At 40.5% G+C, this 21,500-nt stretch overlaps 2 protein-coding genes across 2 annotated transcripts in view; both read left to right on the top strand.

The window, feature by feature from the left end:
* The window catches only part of Acat1 (acetyl-CoA acetyltransferase 1), a 191,769-nt gene that overhangs the window by 69,142 nt on the left and 101,127 nt on the right, over window positions 1-21,500 (top strand). The window lies entirely within an intron of this gene.
* Window positions 933-18,007, top strand: Rab39a (RAB39A, member RAS oncogene family). The gene is made up of 2 exons (XM_051197482.1): window positions 933-1,302; window positions 17,464-18,007. The coding sequence occupies exons 1-2, from the start codon at window positions 1,076-1,078 to the stop codon at window positions 17,888-17,890; spliced, it is 654 nt and encodes a 217-aa protein (XP_051053439.1). The 5' UTR covers window positions 933-1,075; the 3' UTR covers window positions 17,891-18,007.

The following is a 21,500-nucleotide window of genomic DNA, read 5'->3' as shown; positions in this document are numbered from 1 at the left end:
CTGAAGCCAGGGTTTCATGTTGCTAAACAACTCTACCAACTGAGCTACATCCCCAGGCAAGAAGAGAACTTTTGATTTAGCTATCATCAAACTTGAGGGAAGGGATAAGAACATAATAAAATTTCACCAAAATTTAAGTTCTGCTTCATTCAGTAGATCATTGGCCATAGGCAAGAAGAGAGCAGCTTTGACCGAGGATAATGATGACTTTGTATGCGCTTCTCAACATTTCAACTTTTTCGCAAGCTGGAGGGCCCCACAGAGAGCTCGGGGCTAGAACCGGACGTTTCTCTTGTCTAATCCTGAAAACGCTGTGGCAAAAAGCAACAGGCATTCCTAAACAGAAACAATAGGAACTAGGGTTGCAAATGCGTTTCCTTCAGCAGAAAGCCGCTAACTAAAGTCTTCTGAAAACCAGGACACCAGGAATCCACACACAAACACGTTAGCGCCTGGCCTACTTCCGAGATCAGAGTCCTAATAATATGAGGGGCCCACCGAGACGCGTGAGAGAAAATGACTCTCACTTCCAATTGGCTGAACTTTCTGGGGTTTAGCCCTCCAATGTTTTTATTGGTTACTATTGCTGTCACGTCCTCTCGCCACACCTACTTCCTGGTCCGCGTCCAGCAAGAGCTGGACCAGAGTGCCTTACCGGCTGGCGATCTCTCATTTCCCCACATACTAGGCGGAGGCTCTCGCTACGACCCCCTAGTCCGAGACCCTCAGCCCAGTATGCTCTAAGACCCGCCCCCCCAGAACGTCAATTTCCGCCCCTTATAGTTGGGGCCCCACCCTGAGCCCAAGACACCGCCTCTGCAAGTTAGATCCTACTTGTACCTGCGATCCCTCCCTAAACTTGTGGCCCCGCCCTTTATCCTCAAGCCCAGCCCCAGGCAGAACAGGTCTACGCCCCCTGCCCGCGGTCCCGCCCCTCCCTCCCCAGAGGGCGGCGACCAGGCGGCGGCCGCAGCCGCAGGAAGATGCTGGAAGCCAGCGAGCGCGCACCGCGGAGGTGCTGAAGGGACAGTTCCCGTGGCAGCACTTGCCCCAGATCGCGCGGGGCACATAAGCCATGGAGACTATCTGGATCTACCAGTTCCGCCTCATCGTGATCGGGGACTCCACGGTGGGCAAGTCGTGCCTCCTGCACCGCTTCACCCAGGGCCGCTTCCCAGGGCTGCGCTCCCCAGCCTGCGACCCCACAGTTGGAGTCGACTTCTTCTCGCGCCTACTGGAGATTGAGCCGGGCAAGAGAATCAAGCTGCAGCTCTGGGACACGGCGGGGCAGGAGCGCTTCAGGTAGGGAGGAACCGGCTATGAGCTCTCGAAAGTGCTAGCGCTCGGTGCTCGCTTCCCCTTCGCCCCTCCCCTTCCAGGGGCTACTTCCTCCTCCGCAGTTTCTTCTTTCTTTAGCGCGGATTCCTGCCCCTGTCTCCTTTCCTGTCCGCACCAGGGTCGCCTAGTCTTCCCCAGCTCTATCTGCTCCTCTAGGCATTTGGGTCCCGCTGCCTTCTCCCCAAACTCGACTTCGCATAAACGCTCTGATTCAACGACCTTCCTCCTAGCGTCTCTTCTTCAGCCTTGACCAAGCCTCTTTCAGGCCAGGAGGAATGCCTAGTGGGGTTCCCTGATGTGTGACAAATCTTTAGCTTTTAGCAAGCAGAAGTCCAGCCGAGGTTATAACCTGGACTCCCTCAGAACGGTTCACAGAAGGATGCATGCGGTAATTGGTTTGAATATCTGACAGCACCAAGTGTGGTCATCAGAAAATACTGGGAGTAGGTCCTAGAAAACAACTAAATGCAAATTCGGAGTCACCGACATAACTGCGGGTGTGTGTGTGTGTGTGTTTTGTGTTTGAAGGGTGGAGTTGCCTTAAAAAGTTTGTCATCTTTGGTGCTTTGATGTGAAAAAAGATAATATTGAGGTTTGTCTGCTACTTTCCCTTTATTTAATTGATCAGTACTTAACGTTCTGGCGTGATAACAAGAGAAAATACTTTTCTAAATGGAGGGTCTCAAGTAAATGGTCGCATTCTAAATGTCCATTGAAGAACCTGAAAGATTGTACAAAGACGGCTGACATTACAGAAATATAAAGCAAGTGAAACTGAATTCCTTAGATATTTGAGATCAAATCGCAAAGCGTATCTCCAGTTTCTGGGATCGAAGAGTACTTTATTTTAAAGGGAGGTAAGAAAGCTGGTAATGTACTGTTTTGTTTCTTAAAAAATCACATGATCAATTGAACTCCTGTAGGCAAGCATTTTCACATCACTCAGCAAGTACTCTGCTTGTGAAATAAAGAACTCCATTAAGGAACTCCCAAACATGATTTCCCCTCACTCCCAACCAGCATCCATTCCAAATGAGGAGCAGCCTAGATCTGTAGAAGGTCTAACATTGAAATTTTTGGCTTCCATTCCTGGGTCTGACACTAATTCCCAGAGATAATAAGAGAACTGCCTTGCTTGCTTGTATATTAGTTTTCTTTCTTTAGTGTGGAGAGTAGAGAAATGGTAAGGCTAGCTTTCACAGGTGTTAAAGGTTTTTTATTTTGTTTAGAATTCTACGAAGACATTTTTGTTCCCTTTTCAATCAGCCTCCTCTGAATGAAACAGTTTTTAAAACTTGCTGCACCTCATCTGTGAAGTGAAGATATGTTTATAATTTCTAAGATTCCTTCCAGTTCAACCACTTGGCTACTGAGTCATCCATCTGTGGTCTTACTCAGGGTTGAACTTTGAGATATTTAAGGGTCAGGAAAAAGAAAAAAAAAAAAAAAAAAAAAAAAAGCATTTACTGAGAGTGCTTGCTCTGCCCTTTACAGGTAGTAAAATCTTCCATGTCTACTTACTTAAAAGTAATTCCTCAACCTATTGACAGGAAATTAAAGTATCATTAATCTGTTAGAATGTAAAGACTTTTGCTAGTTGACAGGTTTGTAATGCCTTTGAGAAGAATATAAATAGCAATTCATTTTATATATACATTATTAAAACTACCCAGTACTGCCCCATAATAATGTAAGGACAGTTAGAGAATGTTTACAATGAGTCATACTTTGTTTTGCTTGGCTCTTTACCAATGATATATTCATAAATACATACATATTTCAGTAGCTACCTATAATACTTGCCTTTCTAGCATTTAGCAGAATGCTTCACCATAAATCTGCATTCATAACAATTATGGTTAAATCATCCCACACCTTCTAGAAAATGCAGATATTTACTTTGAATCATAGATCTCCTGGCACGCTTTATTACATTCAAGGGTATTTGGAGTTATAAAACTGTCATTACAATCATCCCCCAAGGAATTTGTGGGAACTATTGTATTAGAAGTTTTATTGGTGATTAGACATGAAGCAAAAAAGGAGCTTACCTTAGAGAGCTCATGATGTACTTTGAAAGCATAAACAAATATATTACAGAACAATGAAATGGCCAGCTGGTAATTATCATGACTGGTTTTCCTTTTAGTATTTACATCAACATTCTAGTGGGTTTTAACTATTTGCATAACAAAAAGAGACAAGATCAGCTGGGCATGGTGACATTTCCCTATCTTTCCAAGGTAGAAGGAGTATCTTGGGTAGCCAACCCAGGCTACACAACCAGACTTATCTCAAAAGGGAACAACACTGAGCGTGGTGATACAAGCTTTTAATCCCAGCATTTGGGAAGGAATGGTAAACAAGTCTCTGAGTTCTAGGCCAACCAAGTTGTGGGTGCTACATAGTGAGACCCTGTCTAAAAAAGTAAAAGAATAAAATCAGAGATATTTGGTTTATACAATAGTTAGGATTCCATGAAGAACCCTAGTTCAGTAAGTAAGGGCCACCGTGTGTCTTGGAAGTGGGGAAGGGGAATCTAGAATTGTGAATGTTAGAAGGGAACTAGCAATTACCACTTTTTACAATTTTTAATTGTAGTGGAGAAAGTTTAGCAGGAAAAGAAATAAAAACAATGTTTAATGCAGTGTCTGTTTGAGTCTCTCGCTATCTCTCTCTGGGAACCCATTATATAGACCAGGCTGGCCTTAAAATCAGAGGGCCAGCTGCCTCTGCCTCTAAGGGGCTGGGATTGAAGGTGTGCACCATCACACCAGTAGCCATACAGTATTAGTAAGTTTATAAGAAGGGTTAAAATATTAAAGGTGTTAAGCAGAAGAATATAAATTTTGATGTTTTTCTATAAAATACATTCATATAATATAAAATGCTATGGTCTGTACTCCTTTTGTTGACACCATGAGTTTCAACCGGCTCCACCAGTGTAATTGGTAAGAGGTGTTGGAGCTTCTAAAAGGTGGGGTCTATAGAATAAAGTTACTGGGTCATTGTATTCACCATCCTTGGGAGAGATCAAGTAATTTCTCATGGAGGGTGTGCAAGATGGCTCTGTGGGTAAAAGTACTTACTGCCAAACCTAGTAACCTAAGTTTGACTCCTAGAATCCTCATAGTATAAAGGGAGCATTGGCTCTTACTAATTGTCCTCTGACCTCTATGTGTGTGCTGTGGTGTGCCCTCACCATGAATAAATTCATGAAATAAAATTTTAAAATAGAAGCCAGGCATTGATGGCACATGCCTTTAATCCCAGCACTCAGGAGGCAGAGGCAGGTGGATCTCTGTGAGTTCGAGGCCAGCCTGATCTATAGAGCGAGTTCCAGGACAGGCTTCAAAACAATATAAAGAAACCCTGTCTCAAAACCAAGAAAAACAAATTTAAAATAGATAATTTTAAAAAAGTAATTTCTTATGGAACCCCATTTAGTTTCATGCAAGTGAGTTCTAAAAATAAAAAAACAAACAAACAAACAAAACAAAAAATGAGCCTGGCCACTCCCAGCTTTCTGGGACCTTGTCTGGCTATATGACGTCTTCTCACACATGCTGACACCAGGATGTCACCTACCAGCCAAAGGGGCCTTCACCAAACCTAGTATTATGCTGTTTGGACTTTCAGTCTCCAAAACTAAGCTAGGTGAACTGCTTTCCTTTGTACTGTACCTAGCCTCAGACATTTTGTCATAGTAGCAGAAAATGGTCTAACAGAGAGAGTGGGCAAAGCATAGTAGCAATATTGAATACACACATACTATGAAACTTCCAGATTTCAAACCAAATTTAGTCATTTTTTTCCATATTGTCTGACCTTGGGAATAGTACAATTATAGCCACCAGTTATAATACTCAGAGAATACTGACTTCTTCCCCCAGTGCTCTCAGGATGTACTCTGTAAAACACCCATCCCCTGAGATCCTTTTCAAAGGATGACTTGTATAATCACATGGGCTTAGAAATCTCTATAACATCTTCTTAGAATCCCATACCAAAGCCTCTAAGAAGGTATGATATGTAAGCACCTGGGAAGCAGAGACAGGATTGTAAGTTTGAAGCCAGCATAGGCTACATGGCAAGACTTTGTCTCAAAATAGCAAGGAGTAAAGCTTTACCTCGGTGGCAGAGTACTTGTTTACCATTCCTCAAGGCCCTAGCTTCAATCCCAGAACTGGAGGAAATAAGCTGCTAAGAAATATTGCAGCAAAGAAATGTGTTTAACTTTCATTAAATTAACAGATTTACTTGGGCTATTTCCAAAATACCCAATTAGAGATAACTGGCGTGCAAGGAGTATAGTATACTTTGGGAAAAGGCTCCTTTGATAAGCTCCTTTCATCTTTTTCAGATTTGAAGCAATAACAGACCTACATGAATGAGTTAGATGGCTAGTTAACTTAGCAAAAGGCTGTAGGTTGTAAGGACTGGTTAGTTCACTACAGAGCTCCTCCTGTCTGACCCAGGGCTGAGTTTACACCATGCCTAGTTTTTTTTTTTTTTTTTTTTTTTTTTTTTTTAACACGGGTACTGGGGACCCAAATTCAGGACTTTGTACTTGCAAAGCAAGCACTTTACCCACTGAGCCATTTGCCCACTCTCCTTTCCTGACTCTTTAGTCCCTCCCAATGTATCCCTTTCTACAGGGTTTAGTGTGATATGCAGTCATGTAGATAAGGCTGAAGAATAGCTTCAATGGTAGATCTTGCCTCAGGTATGCAAAGTGTAGTGAGTGACCCAAACTGAACCCAAGAAGTGAGACCAAGAGAGCATGCTGTGAAAAGGAGTGTTAGGTAATCCCTAAGAACTTTCCTAACTGGAAAAAAAAAACCAGGCCGTATGACGAAAGATTACAGAGCCTCAAATTATAGATAATGCCTGCCACTTTTCCTTGACATAGTTTTCAATGTGTTATTAATAGGTATCACTAGAGAAAAAACTTTCTTCATTATATATATATATATATATATATATATATATATATATATATAATTTATTTATTTTTTGAGAAATAGTCTCATGAAATCCAGGCTGGCTCAAACTCACTTTGTAGTCATTTCCTTAAAACTAAACTCCTGATCCTCCTGTCTCCACTTCTCAAATGCCAATTTTGGAAGGGATTGTAAGACAGGGTTTCTCTTTGAAGTCATCCTAGCTGTCCTGGAACTCACTCTGTAGACCAAGCTGGACTCAAACTCACAGAGATCTGCCTGCCTGTACCAACCAGCTTCAAATGCCATTTTCTAAGTAATATAATGAATGTATAGAGTCTTTAACTTGCACAAGACCTTATGGCTCATAGCTAATTTGCATAGAACTCAGTTCTTGTTGGGTGATGGTGGCACACACCTTTAATCCCAGCACTCAGTAGGCAGAGGCAGGTGGATCTCTGTGAGTTCAAGGACAGCCTGGTCTACAGGGTGAGTTGCAGGACAGCCAGGGCTGCACAGAATAACTATGTCTTGAAAACAAACAAACAAATAAAAACCCCTCAGTATTCTTTCTCTTGATTTTTGTTTGTTTTGTTTTGATTTTTGAGACAGGGTTTCTCTGTGGCTTTGCAGGCTATCCTGGAACTAGCTCTTGTAGACCAGGCTGGACTCAAACTCACGGAGATCCTCCTGCCTCTGCCTCCCGAGTGCTGGGATCAAAGGCATGCGCCAACACCGCCCGGCTTTTCTCTTGATTTTATTTGTATTTCATGTGTGTGCATGCCTATGCATCACATGTATGTAGTGCCCATGGAGGCCAGGAGAGGGCATCAGATACCCTGGGACTGGAGTTACTATGATGGTTACTTGGAATTGAACATGGGTCCTCTGTAAGAGCAGCCAGTGCTCTTTACCTGAGGCAACTCTCCAGCCTCCCCCTCCCCCCCAAGCCTCTTAACATTGTGTTTAGGGCTCTTTCTATGCCAGACTTCCTGTTATGGGTGAAGCAAACTGTAATGCATAGTTTCTATGCTGTAAAGTCTTTGTTTCCAAACAACACAGCCCCCATCCCAGTGGACCCAAAACTAATAGCCATCCAAACCATTATTTTGCTTACTGCAAAGGAAACAAAGGGGAAAATTTATGTACATAGTGGTTATAATGCCAGAATGACATGTATCTGTGGCATCAGGGAATGACAGCCCTCTACTCTGTGCAGCCCTCGCTGACTGCACTGCTACACTTACTAATAGTGAGTTTATACTAAAGTGTAAATCAGTTCTCTCCTTCCACCACGTGGGTGCCAAGGATTGAACTCAAGTCATCAGGGGTTGGTGGCAAGTTCCTTTTCCTGCTGAGCTATCTTACTGGGCACCCTGACTCTGAAGTGTTCTGTCTGTTTAGATAAGGAGAGGTCTTGACGAACACATCTAGGTAGGGATCTTAAAGTGTCATAAATACAATGAAATACCTTCTCAATCCTCACACTCTATATTCCGCACCACCACCCTGAGAAGGAATGGTGATCTGGAATAGAAACAGTAATTTTAGAAGGAGGCTGAAATAACGAAAGGATACATGGTGAGTGTAATAAATTGCAGGACATGAAATCATGTGAAACAAAGCAGTATAGGAAAATGTAGCATACTTTCTCAGACCACCAGTCCCCAAATCATAACAGGGAGACTTATCATTAGTTATGAATGCTTGATGTTATCTATGCTTGTCCCACTAGTTCTTATAACTTAATTTAACCAGTTTCTCATCATCTAGATTTTGCTTTGGTGCTTCTTACCTTTCATTCTGTATGTCCTACTTTTCCCACTTCTTCAGTGTCAGGCTAGCTGGCCCCAGGCAGCTCCCTTGTTCCCTCTCTTTTTTTTTTCCCTTCTCCCCAGCCTAGATTCCTCCCCCTCTTTATTCCCTCTGTGCACCAACCCCACCTATCCTACTACCTAGCTATTGGTCACTCAGCTTTTTACTAGGCCAATCAGGTGCCTAAGGCAGGCAAGGTTAAACAGCAGCACATCTTTCCATAATTAAATAAATGCAGCATAAACAAATGCAACACGTCTTTACATAGTTAAAGCAATATTCGACAACAGAAAAAGCCAAATGGGAGTAGTCTGTAGATGGAGAAATGATAAGGGAATTCTAAAGCAAGAACATTTATTCTTTGCTTATATTGGATACCATTTAATTATCTCTGATTAGTCCCTTTTATTGTGTGAAAAAAAAGTAATGCTGAGAAGCTGGACATTATTCTTCTGTGAAAGATACCAGAAAGCGCTGGAATAGGGGCTGAGTAGATGGCTCAGTGAGTAAAGAGCTTGCTGTTCAAGTATGGAGACCTGAGTTTAGATCCCCAACACTCATGTAAAAATGACATGTATTTGTTTGTTTATGCAGGACCTTAGTACATAGCCAAGGCTGTTTGTGAACTTATGGTCCTCCTGTCTCAGTCTCTCAGTCTTGGATTATAGCCATAACTAGCTCTGTAGACTTTATTTTATAATGGGGGCAGGGGTTGAGATACAATCAAATAAGCTGAAAACTTATATAGAGTGTCATAATGTATTAACTGCTATGGAGAATAAGAACAAAAATGAAGATAGAGTATTGGGGATGGCAAGAAGCACTGTCACCATTGAGGATGTGTCATGAAAGAGGGATAAAAGATGTCCACAGGGGAGTTGACTGACAGACATGCTCAAAGGGAAAATGGGCTCCATTAGTTCCTTGTCAGTATTCCTTAGAGCCTCTGTAACCACAGCCTGATTTTTTTTAAATGGAAAGATGCTGGAATTATTAATGTTTGGGTGATGAAAGACTATCCTAAGTTCACAATGTCAGAATTCTAAGCAAGGGCAGGGACTGAGTCTTGATAAAATGAGAGGGGAGACTTTTATTGTAAACCCCTGAAGTCATCCTAAGGGCCAGCATCACAAGGCAGAAGAGGCAGGCCAGTGAAGCATCAACACAATACCTATTCCCACAAGGGCAGTCAAATGTACAACCCTGGCTGGAAGAGAGGCTAATGCATTTGTGGGCTACTAGCTGCCAACAGTCTTTAGCATCAAAGCACTTCTGTCTTCTAAATACCTATTTTACAGTTGGCAAGGCCATAGGAAGGGCATTTCCAGGTGGAGCATCTGATTCTTTTAAGCCAAGCCAGTAGGTGCTCAGTATCTTAAAGAGTCTGATACCCATCCAGCAAAGTACATGATGACGTGTAAACACTATATAATCTTGCCACTTACATTTAAATTTTTAGATATGTCACTGCTATAAACCCTGAACACACCAGGGCCTGTGGAGTGTTGTCCTCCATATAAACAACAACATCATCTTGTCTCCAGTGCCTGCCAGAAAATTAGGTATCTGCCTAAGATATCATTTATATTTTTTAGAACATCAATAGTTTTGTGTGTGTGTGTGTGTGTGTGTGTGTGTGTGTGTGTGTGTGTGTGTGTGTGTGTGTGTGTGTGCCAAAGGACTCCAAATTCCCTGCAACAATTTGCCCCCAGTTCCTCACATTAATCACACAAGCAAGTCTTTGTAAATGCAAGTGGACTCTGAGAATGCTTGCAATCACTCATGTATATATATTCTCTGGGGAAAAAAAAAAGAAAACTCAACAGTTAAAAATTTTTATGTAGCTGTGGTGGACATGGTGGCACACACCTATAATCCCAGCATTCAGAAGGCTAAGGCTCACTATGAGTTTGAGGCCAGACCCCGCTTTACAGTGAGATCTGGAAAGAGACAGAGAGCTGATAGAGGACATATAATGCATGATTCCGCTATTAGAAGCATTTGTCAAAACTAAGTAAGTAGGAGATTGTTACAAGTACTTTTTTCTGCCAGCCTGGTTCCATAGCCATGTCAGCCCCAAATAACACACACAGATGCTGTATTAGATATAAAGCTGCGGGCCTGTTACTAGCATTTCTTATTAGCTAGCTTTGTCTTAAATATTAACCCATTTCTATTAATCTAAATGTTTCCATGTGGTCTTATCTTACCAGAGAGAGGGTCTGACCCTCTTCTCTCAAGTCCCTACATCTTGACTCTCCTCTCCTACATCTCCCAGAATCCTCCTTGTTCCCTAGACCTGCCTATCTTGCCTTCCTATTTGCCAACAGTGCTTTATTCATTAACCAATAAGAGAAACATTTACAGAATGACATCTCCCATCATCTCCTCTTTTCTGTCTAAAATAAAAAGAAGGGTTTTAACTTTAACATAGTAAAACAGATAACAAAACAGTTATCAAATAAGAACTATTGTTAACAATATTTAGCCCATTAACATTTAGCAAGATTTAAAGAAAATATTCCATCATCTATCCTATTTTTCTGAGTCTAAAGTCTTATATGTAACTTATCTTTAATCCTAACTAAGGAAAACTATAACTATCTGTCTTCAGCCCCATCAAAGACCACAGAAGGATAGTAAATGAACTCTAGAAATGTCAGAGACATCTTTCAACCTAGTGAGTCACCCAAAGTTCTTCTGTAATGTTCCATCTTCAGTCTATAGGCCATAGTGTGTCTGGCAGACTCCTCAGCAAAGCAGGAAACTTTTCTCTGTGTCCTGGAGACTGTCTGGCAGACTCTTCCATGAAGCAGGAACCCTGTAGCAATGCCCATCTTGTTTCAGCAGTCACTTTTCTGTGGGTCCTGCATGTCCAGTTTTTACAGTATACAGTCAAACAGTTCAGACAAGAGCAGTATCTTTCCCAAATGACTAGTCTTGCCATATTGAAAGCAAACTCCATAACAAGATTCTTCGATGTCCACCTTCCTTTCTGATGCAGGTGGTGTTGGCAGGAGCAGTTGTGCCTCACTGTTAAGAAAAACCCTAAACCATTTTAAATTCCATATTCTGTAGGCCTTTGAAAGATTTGAAGGATACTTATCCATCTCAAATACATTTCTGTATATCTAGAAATCTTAACTTAAATAACTATAAGTTTTGACTATTATAGGTAACTATCTATAATTTGTACTGAATTATATATTATATTTCAAATGAGCTATATAAAACACAATACCTAAACAAGAGGAGAAATATACTTATCACAAAATTAACCTTAAATTTGTATCAATAAATGAAAATCCACTCCAAAACAAAGTATTCATTCTTTTTGTGGACAAAGTGTGCAAATTTCCTCCATCAGTTATATCCTGGGTACCCTAGATATAAGCATCTTGAGGATCTTCATAAAAAGTGAAATTTGCTTAGATCCCTTCTTAGGCTGTCTTGATAGGTAGTCTAGGATAAGATAGTTCCTAAACTGGAGAACTAAGTTTAGAAGGAGCAATAGATCCCATGAGCTCTGAGCAGCAACAACCACAGGAAAACTATGGTCCTCATATGATGCTGCTGCCCCTTACCTGCCTGTTCACCCACTGCCATAGAAGCTCCAAGGAACATGGGACTGGAGAGATGGCTCAGAGGTTAAGAACACTGGCTGTTCTTCCAGAGGTCCTGAGTTCAATTCCCAGCACCCACATGATGGCTCACAACCATCTACGGTGAGATTTCATGTTCTCTTCTGGTGTACAGGCATGCATGTACACAGACTACTTGTATACAATTAAAAAAGAGAGAGAGAGACTATTTAAAAAAGAAGCTCCAAGGAGCCAGTTGGCAGCCTGGACTAATTTAGTAGAAGAATTATAGTGTTCTCTAGTATAAGTGATCCTCTCCTGACTGCAAAATCTTCTTTATCAGCAAAATTTAAAGAGATTAAAAGCATCCAAAATATTAGTCAATCATAATCCCAGTGTGAGCCCTAGTGGGCTATAGTGTGAGTCAGCAGAAAATGAAAAAGACATTTGAAAATAGGATTTAGTGGCTCATTAAATACAATTGAGAACTGCTTCATCACCCATCCATTCCTCCTCGTAGAACAACTGTGACTCATAGAGAAAACACCCCTCCTGTACTCCTCCTGTACTACTTGTTAGTTTAGGATGCATGCATCCTCAAGGATCATGTCAAAATCTTACAAGGTGACATCTCCTGGATGTGGCATATCTAAATCCTCATCCCACAGTTGTTATAGGACCATCTGCCTCTCAATGATAGTGGCATGCCCTTGGAATCTCATGATTGACATCAGCCCATTTCCCAACTTCACCATGGTTAACTGAATACTTTATTCGGTGCCTTATATATAATACCACAGCAAGGAATGAGGCATTCTGTGATTTCATGGGTAGTTACTAAGATACCCAGATTCCAGAGTATATCCTTTACAGTGAGAACATCCAACTCCTCACATCAGCAGTTGCTGGAGATGTGGGTAGCAAACAATGAATGTCTAAGCCAACCTGGGTAAGAAGAACCTTGAGTCCTGGCACAGCTCCCTTGACTTTGCATTCAAACTAGAGTGGAAATCTTTATTGATAATGACAGGACAGGATATTTCATTTTGCAAATTATCAAGAATTCCTGTATGGAGAAGCCTTTTGATAGGCTTTCATATAAGCTACAAAAGTTCATTACTATTTATTACATGTTCATCAAAATGCTCCTCAAACCTCTTTACAAGTAGTAGATGGTGATTATTGTTTTTTTTAATTATTATTCAACATGACAAACCCTATGCTAATGAATTATTATGGCTCTTGAGCCACATCTATCCTCTGGAAACAGTGGACAGTGAGTTGTACCACTAGAAGCTTTCAAAATAGGAGAGTTTCCCTTTTTTACTTAGCTTTAGGTTCTCTAAAGAGTTGGGCAGGCCGGGAGTTGGTGGCATACGCCTTTGCTCCCAGCACTGGGGAGGCAGAGACAGGTGGATCTCCGTGGGTTTGAGGTCTACAGAACAAGTCCCAGGACAGGCTCCAAAGCAATACAGAGAAACCCAGAGAGAGAGAGAAAGAGTTAGGCAGACAAACTCTCTCTCCCTCACCCTCTCCCTCCCTCCCTTGCTTCCCCCACTCTGTGTGTGGGGGTCAGTGGGGGTGATGACAAAGCTCAAACCTGGTGCATGAAAGAATACCCTGCTTACGGGGAGCATTCCAGTCCCAGTCATTTGGTGTTCTACAGATGGGCATTTAGTCTCTTCCAAGGCCAGGTTAGGAGCCAAGAACTATTTTCAAAAGTGTAATAGCCTTTGATGAAGAGCATGCCTCTGTTTCAAAATGTCACTCCTATCATTATCCCTTGGAATCCTCTCTGGGCTTAATTGAACATTTCAGTCTTTGAGGCTGGTACTATTAGATCTGGTGTGTGTGTGTGTGTGTGTGTGTGTGTGTGTATTTATACATAAATGTATTTATGTATATATATGTACACATGCACACATACATGCAAACATTTCAACATTGAATTTTCTTTTTTGGGTAGTGACTCATTTTTTAAATTTGTAAACATAAATATTCACTGAAATAACCTAACTCTAAATGCTTGGTGATTTAATGAGGTCATGCAGTTAATTTGTTTGATTTTTTTTCTTTGTTTCAAGACAGGGCTGTTTTGGAACTCACTCTATAAACCAGTCTGACCTTGAACTTATAGAGATCCACCTGCCTCTGTTTGCTGAGTGCTGAGATTAAAGGTGTGTGCCATCACCGCCCAGTTCAGTTAATTTGTTTTACATTCCAGTAATTTTTGAAAGATCCATTAATACAATTACATCATTCCTCTCTCTAAGCCCTCCTATATATCCCCTGACCTTACTCTCTTTCAAACCCAGGGTCTTTTTCTCTTCAACTGTTGATGTTAGGTGATGTGTGTGTCCCTAAATAAATAAATATAACCCCTCAGTCCATGTAATGTTACCTGTATGTTTGTTTTCAGGGCTGACAACTTGGAATGGTTTTTCCTAGGGAATGCCATTTCTCCCACTCAGCATTCCGTAGCTGCCTGTAATTCTCTGACTAGGGTTAAACTTTAGCTTTTCCCCCTTTCACATTAGCATGTCTATTGGTGTCGTCCTTGTTCAGGCTCTATTATTTTTAACTATGTATACTTGTATCTACATGTAAGTATGTAAACTTGAATGTAGTTGCCCTCAAAGGACAGAGACATCTGATCCCCTTGGAGCTGGAGTTAGGCAGTTGTGAGCCAACATGCGTACTGAACACCTAACTTGGGTCCTCAGAGAACAGCATAAGCTGTCTCCCAAGTTCACATGTCCCAGTAAAACCTTGAAAAACTTGCACTAAGTAATCTTCTCAACATTAAGTTTTCAACCACAAGAGGTTTGCTTTTAAAAACCAGTAAGTTGGCTCAGCAGGTAAAGGCACCTGCTACCAAGCCTGCGGACCTGAGTTTGATTTTGTCTTAAGGTTTTTTTCCTTTTCTTTTTTTTTTTTTTTTTCTTTCCATTAATTTGTTTTTTTTTTAATTTGTTTGTTTTTTAAAGACAGGGTTTCTCTGTGTAACAGTCCTGGCTGTCCTGGAACTTGCCTGTAGGCCAGGCTAGCCTTGAAGTCATAAATACCCACCAGCACTTCCTGTGTGCTGGGATTAAGGGTGTGCACTGCCACCACCTGGCCTTAGTTACTGCTTCAATTGCTGTGAAGGGATGCCATGACCACAGCAACTCTTATAAAGGAAAACATTTAATTGAAGTGTCTGCTTACAGTTCAGAGGTTCTGTCCATTATAATCATGGCTGGGAGCATGGCAGTGTGCAGGCAGACACGGTGCTGGCTACATCGTTCTCAGAAGGCAACAGGATGTGGACGGTGTCTTTGAGCATGGCTTGAGCATATATGAATCCTCAAAGCTGGTCTCCACAGTGACACACTTCCTCCAATAAGAACATAACTACAAACATACCAACAAAGCCACAACTCCTAATGGCATCACTCCCTTTGGGGGCCATTTTCTTTCAAACCACCACAGAAACTAAAACCCAGATGGTAGAAAAAGAAAACCAACCCTTGAAAATTGTCCTCTGGTCTCCACGTGTGTGCCATGCTGTGCATGTACCCAAATACATTCACAACATACACATACATATACATAAGGTAAATAAATAAGTCTAATAAAATTACACTGGTGTTAAGTTATAGAGAGCAAGGCAGATTTGGTACTGATGAAGTTTCACCTAACAGCATAGCCTTAATTAGCTTAATCTTATGATACTGCACATCTGCCCGAATTCATATACACACAGGTAGATGAGTAGCAGAACAATAACAAATTAATTATCCCACAGACTTAAAGAAGACAGCAGCAACTTAATTGAACTAGATAATTGATATCCTGTCAAAGATGGTAGACATTTTCTCTTGTCGTCAATGAGTGTACAATAGTGTAGTCCTTAAAAACTGGCACTTGGAGCCTAGCATGATGGTGCCTGAGGGAAGGCAGATGGGCCACACAGCAGTTCTAGGCTCTCCTGGGCTTGGAAAACCATGTCTCCAAGTAAGAGAGGTGGATGAAAGGACAGGAGAAGGGAGGAGAGTCCACTTGGGAATATTTTATGAATTTTGAGGAAAAACTGGAAGGCAAGTGAATAAAAGGAGGGTTAGATACTTTCTTCACACTTAAAAAGCGAAGCTGTTGTTTTGTTTTGTTATTTTTTTCCTGGCAGTACTAAGTATTGAACCTGGAACCTCATGGGTGCTAGACAAGTATTCAGTGACTGAAAACTCCTGCCCTAGAAGCAAATGCAAGCATAATGTTGGGTCATTGAACTCCTGTGGCTTTAGGAATGAGGATAGTGTAGTGAGTGCAAAGGTCCAGGACATTCCACTGTCCCTTCACAGAGGTCTCTGTACTTTGGACAAGTAGGTGAGTTTAGTGTGGAGCATTGACTACTTGGGTTCTGAGACTTGGAAGGTCCTTGGCATTTAGCATTTCCCTTTGCCCTTTTGACTAGTCAGTCCTGAATAGCAAATGTTCTGTGATATCTACAGCAGATATTATGTAAGACACATGTATAAAACATATTTGACCTCCAAGGAACCATGGATTGAGCTACGTATCCAGTCAGCACATTATAAAAATTGATGAAAATATAATAGCAGTGGGCTAACCATTGGATGGAATTATTTGAGGAGTGATGGAGAAGGCTTCTCAAGTAATACCTTTCTTGACCTACTGAAGGAGAAATGGGAGTGTAAAGGACAGAGAAAGGACAGATGACATCCAGGTAGGAAAAGATAAAATGAACATGCAACAGTTTTCTTTCCTAAGCTGTTAGAACAGAGCCTTGGTGAATGACAGGACAGGAAAGATGGTTAAGTCTGCATTGCTATATGCTCCTCCTCCTTTATACCTTCTCCATTTGTTTGTTTTGTAATTGGAGTTGTTTTTTACTGTCTTGAGGATCCCAGGCTGTTCTCAATCTCATTGTGTACATAAAGAAGACTTGAAATGTGTGTGTGTGTGTGTGTGTGTGTGTGTGTGTGTGTGTGTGTGTGTGTGTGTGTGTAGGTGCTCAAGTACAATGTGTGTGATAAGTGGAGGCCTGAAGTTAATCTCAGGCAGTGTTCCTCTTTTATTGTCTACCTTGTTTTTTGTTTTTAAACCATTCTCTCTCTGGCCTAGAACTCACCTAGTATTCTAGATGTGTCTGACCAGCAAGCCCTAAGGGTCTGCCTGCCTCTGCCTCCCCAGTGCTAGGCTTACAATTTTTGAGCTACCACACCAGGCTTTTTTTCTGTAAGTTCTAAGGACCAAAGGCAGGTCTTTATGTCTTCATGGCAAGTGCTTTTCCAGCTGAGTTACCTTCTCAATTCAACCTTGAACTTCTCATTCTCTTACCTTCACCCACTGAGTGAAGGGGTCAAGGGTGTGTGACCATACATGCCATATTTGGTGCTGGGGATTGAACTCAGGGCTTCCTGCATGCTAGGCATTCTATGGAGTTACATCCCTAGTTCTCTAAGTATCTATGTTTTTAACCCAATTTTGTAATAACTCTTCTATCAAATACTTTAAAAAAAAAAAAACCTCATAAGACACTGCAAGATGATATACTACAAAAGTTCTTATGTGTCCAAGAAAAGCAACTTCAATGTTCTGTCCATATATGAAATGGGCGTATATGTTAATCTCAGAACATTTTTGTTCACCTAAGATACTTCAATATTGTATTTATAAATTCTATTTAAATGACATTAAGTTATCTTTAAATTTGGCTTTGGTGTTTCATTATTCCGAGGAGGAGAAAAGAGCATTGTCCTTACACAACCTTTTTTATTTTTCAGATCAATAACTCGATCCTATTACCGCAACTCAGTTGGTGGATTTTTAGTATTTGACATTACTAACCGACGGTCTTTTGAACATGTGAAAGATTGGCTAGAAGAAGCGAAAATGCATGTACAACCTTTTCATATTATATTTCTACTAGTGGGACATAAATGTGATTTAGCTTCACAACGCCAGGTGTCAAGGGAAGAAGCTGAGAAACTGTCAACAGACTGTGGAATGAAGTATATAGAAACCTCGGCAAAAGACGCTACAAATGTTGAGGAGTCCTTCACAATCTTGACAAGAGACATCTATGAACTTATTAAGAAGGGAGAGATTTGTATTCAGGACGGCTGGGAAGGGGTTAAAAGCGGTTTTGTTCCAAATACTGTGCATTCTTCTGAGGAAGCAGTAAAGCCCAGGAGAGAGTGCTTCTGCTGACTTCAACATGGCAAAGAGCTGTCACAGACAGGCCACCGTCCTTCTGGATGAATGTCAACATTTATAGCAGAACAGCGTAAGGAGTGAACACCTGGGAAACATCCAGACTCATGGTATCACCATCGTAAGCTGTTGGATACAGGGCTCTGTGCTCACCAGTTACACTAAAAGATAGCATAGTCTGCTAAGTTATGAGGGAAAGCAGACAACTTTTTTCCTGAAACCACTGTCTACAAAATTACATCCACTCTCATTTTCTTAGCATATAGCTGACCTTAGTGTCCAGATATGTCAGTATTATTCATCTTTCTTGACAGTTGAAAATGCAATTTTTTTGTATACATGTAGTCTGGTTGAAAAGAAATGTATCAAGATTATATTCCCCTGAGTTAATTAGTATTGAATTATAAAGTGTACTTGAAGGGCCAACGAGATGGCTCAGTGAGTAAGGAGCTTGCCATCAAATCTGTAGACTTGAGTTTGATCTCTGGAACCCCATGGTGGAAGAAAAGAACCCACTTCCCTTGAAGTTGTCCCCTGACCTCAACATGCATGCCAGCATACATGTACACACACAAATACACATGAGAGTATAGGGGCATGCACTAAATAGTGTGAAAAATACATAAGGCTCACCTTGCAGACTGGGGCCATAGCTCAGTGGTAGAATGTTTCCCTAGTTTCTGAAAACCTAGATTCAATCCCCAGCATCGACACTGGAGGGGGAAAGGCAAAGTACTAACTAGGAATAAAATAAAAGTTTTCAAAGTACCAGGTCTGCCATTATTAGAACATAGTAAGTTTTTTTGTTCCTGGATTAATTGGCCCTGGAATCTTCACTTTTGATAAGGTATATAAATGTTCAAAGAAGATATTTTAAGCAGATATTCACAGGAAACAAACAGGATCACTCAGTAGCAAGTACTTTGACGCTATAGTACGCTGTCCAAAGAAAAACAAACACAAATTTAGGCAAGAAAAAATAGTGACATTTTCAAAGAAAAAAATAATGCAGTTTGCCTTAAACTACTGTCAAAATTATCAATATACATACATATAGTATTTTTTCAGATTTCAAATTATCCTATTTCCAGTAAAAGGAAAGTGGACAAGATGTTCAAAACAAGAAAAATGGGGTTAGCCACTTGATTTAGCAGTCATGTTTCAATTTAAAGTCTCATCAATAGAAGGGAAGATAAAATAGTTAAATGAATAAAATGATGTGTAAGTTCAGGTTTTTAAACTAGTATTTTTTTTCTTTTTTGCAGAGTTTTGCTATATAGCTCAGATCTACTTGTCTCTGTCTCCCAAGTGCTGAGTATGTGCCACCATACCCAGCTCCTTCATTTTTTGTCAGGGAGGATGAGACAGGGTTTCACTCTGATTGCCCTTGTTGGCCTCGAACTTGATACGTGGACTAGGCTGGATTTGAAGTCAGAGGTCTGTCTGTCTCTGCCTCTGAGTGCTGGGATAAAAGGCATGCAGCTTACCATGGTTAATTTTTAACTTACTGCTTGAACATGCATGGAAAGGGACATTTTGATCACAGTGTTAAATATTTTATAACCTATAAATCTGTTCTATGCTCTAAATCACAGAAGGATATCTAATTACCCAATGAAATTGCTTTTTTGAAGTTGGAAGACTCTTATGCTTAAACTTTGTTTGAAAACCAAAATCGCATAGTGTAAAGAATATTGAGCAAGTCAGAGAATGTAGCTCTAAGCTTGCCTTTGTTCTACTAGTTAGTATTCGACCACAAGAATGTCCTATGATCTCTTGAGCATCATTTTTCTGGCTTATAAACTGAGCCTACTAGATTCATTTATTGAATCCTATGTAATTATTTTGAAAATCAAGTAGATGGTGTTAAAAAACATTTGAGTACAGAAAGCATTATACAAGTGTATTGCTGATGCAGCTGCTTCTGGACATTATATTTACAGTTGGGGAGAATTTCTTTTGTTGTGTTCTACTTCTGTGTAGAGGTACCAGAAGTTGGTATGTGTTTTCATGGACCCAGGGGAGTCCTTGGTTGGCACTGCCCTCTGTCCTTCTAGTTTGAACCACTGGTGAATCACTGTTTCTCTAAAGCATAAACAGTAGAGAAGAAAGCCCTTGGAAAATTAATCCAATCAAGAAGTTACATTTGAAAATGTTTTTGTGAATCTCTGAAGTAGGTATTTGATTGTATTTTAAAATAGTAACACTTGCATATTTTCTAGGTTTGTGTATTTTTAATAGTGCTTATGAAGAGACTATAAATTATGTCACTAGAAAGCTTTGAATATTTATATTGTCAATATTTTTATATCCCCAGGCTGCTTTGTGACATTCAAACTGCCCCTTCCCATGTGAAGCAGTCTACTTTTACTGTTACAATTCTAAATCTTACATTATATTCTTCCATTACATCCAAAATGGCGTGACCTAAAATGCTGAATATCTAACAGTTTAAGGTACAGTAACCTTGGTCTACTTGTCAAGTTATACAATTGAAATTTAAAGTGCGATTTTTTAACTCTCAGTGGACACCTTTCATAATAGTAATGCTGGATAAAAATGAAAGTCTATGCCAGGCGTTGGTGGCGCACGCCTTTCCAGCATTTTGGAGGCAGAGGCAGGTGAATCTCTGAGTTCTAGGCCAAGCCTGGTCTTCAGAGTGAGTTCCTGGATAGTCAGAGCTGTTGCACAGAGAAACCCTGTCTCAAAAAAAAACAAAAACAAAAATAAGACTGCCAAACATGTATACCCTTAACTCCAAATCTTCTCTCACACTCACACACACACACACACACACACACCTATGTATGCATAGTATGTGTGTTCTGTATATGTATGTGTGTATATGTATGTATGTACACATATCTATAATTGACTATTTCTTATATGTTGTGTAGGGTTTGAATGATAATGCCAAAACAGTCAATATTTGATCTAGGCAAAAAGCTTTTTCCTAGGTTTCTGTTTTTCTTTAGTTTTTTCAAGACAGAGTTTCTCTGTGTAACAGTCCTGGCTGTTCCGGAACTGAATTTGAGGCCAGCTTGGTCTACAGATCAAATTCCAGAACAGCCAGAATTAGACATGAGACTCTGTCTTTTAAAAAAAAAAAGACATAATTTATTTTATACTAATATTATTATATTTGAATTTATTTAGTCTTATTTAAATTTTATACTACTAGACAGTGTAGCTAATTACCAAATATTTTAAGTCATTAGGATTTTTAAAATCTACCCAGGATATAATAAACTTGATCTGATTGGCACCGCCCATCCACAGTGCTAGTAGTTTCAGAACATGGAATGGTGCAATGGTTAACTATATGCAAGCTTGAACAAGATGTCCTTGTGGTCACAATGCTTTCCAATGTGCTCTTTGTGTTCTCTGCATCACCACAGGGACAAGGGAGAGTGAGTTTTTGAGCCTGGAAATCTGAGGGTTTAGGGTTCCAAAAATGCCAAACGACCAAAAACAATCGAGTATTGTTTTTGGTTTTTTGTTTTGGTTTTGGTTTTTTGAGACAGCCTTAGCTGTCCTAGTATTCACTCTGTAAACCAGGCTGACCTTGAACCCAGAGACCCACCTGCCTCCACATCCCAAGTGCCAG

This window comes from Phodopus roborovskii, unplaced genomic scaffold (genome assembly GCF_943737965.1).
Source record: "Phodopus roborovskii unplaced genomic scaffold, PHOROB, whole genome shotgun sequence".
Lineage (NCBI taxonomy): Eukaryota > Metazoa > Chordata > Mammalia > Rodentia > Cricetidae > Phodopus > Phodopus roborovskii.
Note: the sequence above shows the minus strand (reverse complement) of the source record. Positions and strands in the feature narration are given on the sequence as shown.